This window comes from Phalaenopsis equestris, unplaced genomic scaffold, assembly GCF_001263595.1.
Source record: "Phalaenopsis equestris unplaced genomic scaffold, ASM126359v1 Scaffold001154, whole genome shotgun sequence".
NCBI classification, from domain to species: Eukaryota; Viridiplantae; Streptophyta; class Magnoliopsida; order Asparagales; family Orchidaceae; genus Phalaenopsis; species Phalaenopsis equestris.
The window spans coordinates 309,121-316,514 of NW_018165593.1; the positions used below are offsets into that span (position 1 = coordinate 309,121).

General features: G+C 35.4%; 1 protein-coding gene across 1 annotated transcript in view; it reads left to right on the forward strand.

The window, feature by feature from the left end:
- The window catches only part of LOC110033375, a gene marked incomplete at its 3' end in the record, with an annotated part of 8,918 nt that extends 1,914 nt beyond the window's left edge, over window positions 1-7,004 (forward strand). Inside the window, exon 2 of the mRNA XM_020737333.1 lies at window positions 6,456-7,004. Coding sequence (XP_020592992.1) covers window positions 6,456-7,004 — 549 coding nt within the window. The remainder of the gene's footprint in view (window positions 1-6,455) is intronic.
- Between the last annotated feature and the right edge of the window lie 390 nt (window positions 7,005-7,394).

Consider the following 7,394-nt stretch of genomic DNA (forward strand, 5'->3'; position numbering starts at 1 on the left):
CTCCCCCCCCCCCTCCCCCCCCCCCCCCCCCCCGCCACTATTCATCATCCCCTTCCTTTGAAAAACGCAATTTTTGACATAGGGCTTGAGAGATCATGGATTGGGAGGCGATTTTTAGACATTTAGACACAGATTTGATCATCTCTTGGTAAGAGCTTCACTCCAAACTAAAAATATTTGATTTTTACCATGGATTTCTTTCACATTAAGGAGATCCAAGAAATTTGAGAATGTGAAGAAAATATTAGGAAAAAATTCATGAAACTTAGTGTTGAACTCTTAGAATTACTTTTGGAAGCCATTATTTGCATATTTGAAGTATATTTTGGAATTTTTTATAATTGTGACAAAATTGAAATGGCTCCACGACAAAAGAGATGACTTGAGTTCGACGAGTCTCGCTTTGTCAATGTGAAGGCTCAATCAGGATTTACTTCAGTATTTGAAGGAAAGAAATGCATACAGGATCGAGTTTTTGGGAGTCCAGGAGGAGAAATTTAAAGAGTTATTACCGAGCGGAGGTGGGAAAACTTTTGTTACACTACCAATAAAGCTGCTGCAAATATTGTGAAGGAATTCTATGCCAACGTATTCTATTCTGAAGATGGAATTGTTCAAGTGTGGGGATTCCCTGCTGAATTTAATGCCGCAATGTCGCCCGCATTAACACCTTTTACGAAGTCCCAGACTCTTATAGCTACCATTATGAATCCTTCAGTACTACGGAAGGCCCCCTGAATGTTGTGTTCAACTTTCTCACTGATGTAAAAGGAACATGGAAGATTTAGCAACGAGAACGGGTAAATTTTTTTGCTTCCATGTTGAATGCCACCTCTAAGGCGTGGCACTATTTTATTTTCTCTACTTTGTTACCGACTTATCATCATAGTGAGGTAACTAGAGATAGAGCTATTCTGAATTTCTGTATTCAGAATAACAGAAATATAAATGTGGGGAGAATTATTTTTAAGAACATATTGACTATGACAAGGAGTGAAACAAGTGGAGGTCTAGGACATCCTGGCCTTATTTATGCACTTTGCCAACTTTCTGGACTTGAAGCTGGAGGAGATGAGGAATGGGTTTACCCTATGAAACCCATTAGTAAAGCTAATTTGAAAACTTATGAATCCCATGAGAAATGGAGAATTGGAAGTATGAGTCAAGAACTTTCTACTATTAGAGTTGTTCCCTCTACAAGTTATGACCTTCCACCTTCTAGTTCCCCTACTCTGACTGATTTGATGAATGAGTTGACCTTGCAGCAAAAGAGTATAGAATTAATAAATGAAAGGATTGGAGGTTCAGAACGTTGACATGATTATGATAGTGAGTACCTTCAGAGGCATTCAAATTTTGAGGTAGCTTTTTACAAAGCTCAGGCCCGACACTACAGAGGTGAGCCTAATGTTACTTTCCCTGAGTGCCCTCGATATACTCAGTATCAGCCCAATCCACCTGCTGATTAAGGAGCGAAGACATGTTTGGGATTTTGACATCTGATAGTAATGGATGTACTTGTACTTGTACTTTTATTTTTGTGATCTTTTGTAATAGAAATGGATGTTTGTGTGTATTTGTACTTTCATTTTTATTGTTATGTTGTAATCGGACGATTTTTATTTTTTGTTATAAAGTTAGTGTGGAAGTTAAAATTTGCATATGTAGTATAATGGATGTTGTTAGTACTTTGTGAATTACAATGTAATGAAATTTTTAATTTTGCTTTTTAGTTGTAATTATTTTGTTTAGTATTGTGGTTGTGTTAGGGAATATTGTGCTTGTTTAATGTTTTAGTTTTGTAATTATTTCAAAATTTCTTTACCCAACAATTTCTCTAATAATTTATATTTGTAGAAAGCTCCTAATGTTACAGACCAGGTGAAGTAGAAATTTTGAGAAGGACTGCAAAATTTTAGAATGATGAAAATGCCTAAAACACTGAGGTATGATTTATATTTAGAGTTTTTCTTTCCACCTGTATCATTACGTTTGGGGGACGGAAGAAAAAGATTAACTATTAGATGTCCTCTATTTAATTATTTTCAAAAATTATTTATATGATTTTATGTAGTGAATTTAATTCATGCTTCCAACATAGAGTTGATACCCAAATCCACTGAAAGATCCCAATGATAGCATTTTAGATATATCTTCCTTACCACAGTGTTCAGCAAGGTAATCAGTAAGATTTTGGTGGACAGATTGAAGCCCCACCATGCTAACCTCATTAGGCCCAACCAATCTACTTTTATTGCTGGAAGGAGTCTTACTGACAGTGTTCTGTTAGCCCAGGAGCTTCTCACTGAAATTAAAAAGCCTTGTAGAGGTAGAAATCTGATATATAAGCTGGATGTCAGGAAAGCATATGATACAATTGAATGGCATTTTATTCTGGATATTCTTAAGGCCAGGGGTTTTCTCCCAAGTTCCGTGAATTCATTAACAGGTGGCTTCATAATAATGCTAATTTCATTCTTATAGAAATTAGAGGTCTCAAAAAAGGTGATCCATTATCTCCTACCCTATTTATTCTGGTTATGGACTATTTCTCTAGGCTTCTAGACAGAAAAATCTCTTTCAATACCTCCAACTTATTTCATCACAAATCTAATTTTCCTATAAGCCACCTTCTTTATGCAGATGATATTAAATTGTTCTTTAGAGATACTACACTAGCTGTCAAACAAGTGTTGCATTGCCTTCAGGTTTTCCACCACTGCTCAGGCCTCCAGTTCAATACATGTAAATGCATTTTGTTGTTTAGCTACAAAACAAAGAATCAGATTAAACACTAGATCCAAGATGCTTCTAGATTTTACACTGCTTTAATTCCTTTCCTTTAACGTGGAGTTCCTCTCATTAATGGAAGAGTAAAATTGGTGCAATTTGACCATGTAATTGCCCAAATTGATGCCCTACTGAACTGTTGGAGAAACTCTTTCCTATCAAATGAAGGGAGAATCTCCTTATTGAAAAGTATCTTAAATACATTCCTTCAATATATACTAAAAATTTTTGGGATGAAGAAAAGTACTCAACTACACCTAGAAAGAAGCTTTAATAGATTCTTATGGTTGGGTCAGAGGAAGCAGCTGCATTGAGCTAGTTGGCAAAAAGTTGCCAGACCAACTTTTGTTGGAGGTCTGGCCTTCAAGGAGCTTCCCCAATTACAAAAAATTAATTTGTGCAAATTATGGATTAAATTAAAAAAGCAGGACTCACCCTGGTCCAATTTTATGTTGGGTAAATATCGTAAGGGCATTCACCCAAACATGGTGGAGAGGAAGCTTGGTGATTCCAAATTATGGGTCAGCCTCCTCAAGTTCAAACAACAAGCTGAAAGTCTCTTTTTATGGGATTTGGGACATGTTCATATCATTTTTTTGTGAGGACATATGGTGCCCTGCTGAGATGCTGCATCCACCTGATCCTATTTCTAATTTGGATCTACAAGTGGCAGAAATAGCTGGTCTACTATTGTACTGCAAACTCTGGTATCACCTTCTTCAACTGAAGGAATTTCAAATCTACCTTTTGATATCTCAAGAATAGATTCTTTAGCTACTCATCATAGTCACTCCAACTATAACATAAGAAATTTATGCTAAGTTGTATCAGTGGGAGACTGTCCCTTGGGTTGATTACTTATGGAACAAATTCCTTACTCCAACTATGGTATTTTTGGGATGGAGAATTTTCCATCATTTTTTTACCCGTGGATGACATCCTTGAACTAAATGGTTTGAGAGGTCTCTCCAAGTGTTATTTATGTCTACAGGATGTGGATTCTACTACTCATCTTTTCTTTCAAGTCCATACTCTCAATTAGTGTGGAGTGAATTCCTTCCTTGTCTGTCCATTGACACTTACCCATTGGACTGAAATCAATTACTTTGCTGTTGGAACAGTTGCACTAAGATTAATCTGGGAATCATTCCTTTTATTTTGGCATGGTTCCTCTGGATGGCTAGGAACAAAGCAAGGTTTGAGAACTATAAGGTGGAAGCAAATTGAAAGTACTTCCTGCTTAAACTAATCACCCAGAAGAATTTACCTAATATGTGTAATTTAACTTGGCAAGGGCTCACTCCTAAAACTGAGGTCCTTAAGGTGTTATGGGGAAGACCCTCTCACCCTTTCATAAAGGCTAACACTGATGGTAGTTTCTCAGATTAGGGTGCTAGCATTGGTGGTGTCTTCAGGGACCACTTTGAAAGATGATTGCTATTTTTCTACTCCTCCATCTCAGTCTTGGACTCTTTAGAAACTAAAATTGCTGTTGTGTTTTGGGGTATTAAGTTATCTATTCTCAACAGAAGGACCAACTTACAGGTGGAAGTGAACACTTCCTTGCTAGTAGAGGCCATTACTGCTTATGGGGACTCTCCTTAGCATATTTCACAATGGTAAATTGGCAATGTTTAGAGAATACTCTTTTGTTAAGAAACTTTGAAAAAAATGGTAAATTGACAATGTTTATTTTTTGTATAGAATAGAATATTTTGGCTTATTCTTGTCGTTTGGCTTTGCTAGGGAAATTTTATTATGACATTCTAAAATTAAAGCTTATCAGGAAAGAGTTTGATTTGCTTAAATTAAAGGGTTGGTGTAATGTTGTGGTGTTGGATAGTAGGAATATTCTGATTCAACTAGCTGACGATGAGGACTATATGAGGCTGTTTGCGAAAAGGTCTCTGAAAATAGAAAATCGTGTTATGAAATTTCTTAAATAGTCTATTAACTTTGATCCTAAAGTTGAAATGCCTATTTTACCTATTTAGATTCATTTTCCTAGGCTCAAATTACACTTTTTTAACAATGAAGTTTTGTTTTCAATTGCTGCTGCATATGGTAAACCATTAAAAAAGAATAGTGCTACTTTTAATATTATCAAACCTTCTGAGGCTCGAGTTTTAGTAGAAAGGGATATCACTTAGCCTTTTTGAGATAAGGTTTGGATTGGATCTCAACATCTGGGATATTGGCAACCAATTGAAATTGAGAGGCATTCTCCATATAGCACCCATTATTCTATGTTTGGCCACCATAGCTCCAATTGTTATTGTTTAAATCCTCAACTTAAAGCATTTTTTGGCACTCAACTACCTATTCTTAGCAACAATATCAAACCACCTAATCCCTAAGTTTCAAATGAATAAGAAAAGGAGGATGACTGGCCTTTTAAAGATATTGAACCAATTATTGAAACTTCGTTAACTAATAATGTTATAGAAGTGCACACTCAACATAAAGAGAGAGAGGAAAACGCTAATACTTCAAAATCTATTCCACCATATTTAATTTTTAATAGTAATGTTCCTATTACTTATACTACTGCAAATCTTACCTGGGATAACATGGTAGAAAATCAGGGGCAACATTGTGATCAAGTTTCGTTTCCATCTGCATCCAAGGAAATCTCTCATGACCCTCTTCAATTTGCCAAAAAAATCTTTTGAGAGTGAATGACAAGTACAAAAGCATGCTAAAAAGAAAGTTAAAAGGAATAATGAGCTCTCAAGCTTAAATGCCAGCAATATTATTTAGGAAGGTATCTATTATTCAGATGAAGAACAATTAGGCAAGCCTTCTAGGTCTTCTAGGATGGCTCGCTTAAGACATAACGTTTAATATTATGGTCTAGAATATTAGGGGAGTGCCAGACCCTTCCTCCCTTAATAGACTTAAATATCTTTGTAGGTTTCATAAAATATAAATTTTTGCCATTTTGGAGCCTCTTGTTCATTTAATAGAAATAGGATTTTGAATAAATTCAAAGGATTTCAGTCTCACTGCAGTAGGAATAACAAGATTTGAGTCTTTTGGAAGTGCACAAATACTTTTTCTATTATTTAATATGAGGAGTAATTTGTTTTAACTCATTTTAGATGGAGCAACTTCATGGGAGGGGCACTTTTATAAATGCCGGCTCTTTATTGCCTGACAAATTCTTACTTTGGAGGAAGATATAAATTTTGGGTGGTTCCATCTCTGATAACTTGTTTGTGGGAGGGGATTTTAACATGATTATGAAACCTTTTGATAAAAAAGGTGGTAGCAGTTGTGATATTTCTCTTCTTAATCGCTTTTGTAATTCTATTGCAGGAGCTGGTCTACTCGATCTAGGTTACTCTGGATCTCCTTTCACGTGGAGGAGAGGATTTCTTCAACAAAGGCTTAATCGCTTCTTGGCTAACCCTATTTTTCTTAATTACTACCCTATTTCCAAAGTCCAGTATTTGAGCTATGCTTCCGCTGATCATAATCTTATTCTTCTCACTCTTGCTTTTATTGATAAGCCTGCTTTATCTAGATTTAAACTTCTTAACATTTAGACTTCTCATCATACCTTCCTAAGTACTGTGCAACATGTTTAGAATTTTGATGGTGATGGAACCGCTTGGCTTATTCTCTAAAAATTGCATAAAAAATTGGTTTCTCATCTTTGTAAGTTGAACCACGAGGTTTTTGCTAATGTGCACAATAAAGTATTGGAGGCTCAACAGATGTTTGATCAGTTGGAGACTCATGATATTTGTACTCCTGATATGGTGAATTCTACTGCTCGTGCTCATTTGACTTTATTAGAAGCTATAAATATGGAGGAAATTTTACTTCAACAGAAAGCTAATGATCTCCTTTTTACTACTGGTGATAGAAATACTAACTATTTCCATGCCACTTTAAAGCATAGGAGGAACATGAATAGCATCTTGAAGATTAAAAATGGTGAGGGTCAAATTTTAACTGATCTGGACGATATTGGGGATAATGCAACGCTTTTTTTCATTGAGCTTTATCAACATAAACCAATGATCAACTATGTTGATTCTAATTTTTTTGTTGATGAATTTGAATACATTGATAGTCTTTATTTAGCCCATGTTCTGGATGAGAATGAAATTCTTTCTACTTTCAATTCCATAAGCTCAAACAAGTCCCTTGGACCTGATGACTATTCTTCTTCCTTTTATGTTGAATGTTGGGACATCATTAAGGAGGTACTTATTACTATACAAAGTTTCTTTCTGAGGGAAGATCCTACTAAATATTTAAGTTCTGATTTAATCGTAGGAAGATCCTACTAAATATTTAAGTTCTGATTTAATTGTACTTATTCTTAAAGGAAATGACAAAATTACTTGGGATAACTTCTGTCCTATCTCCCTCACCACAGTTATCTCTAAGATGTTGAGTAAGATTATTGTTAATATGCCACAGCCTCATCTCTCACACTTTATATCTCCTCAACAATCAACTTTTATAAAAGGTAGAGATATTACGAATAATATATTTCTTGCTCAGGAATTGATTGAAGCTATTGATAAGAAGTGCAGAGGGGGTAACAAGGTTTTTAAACTTGATATCAAGAAGGCTTTTGATACTATCAG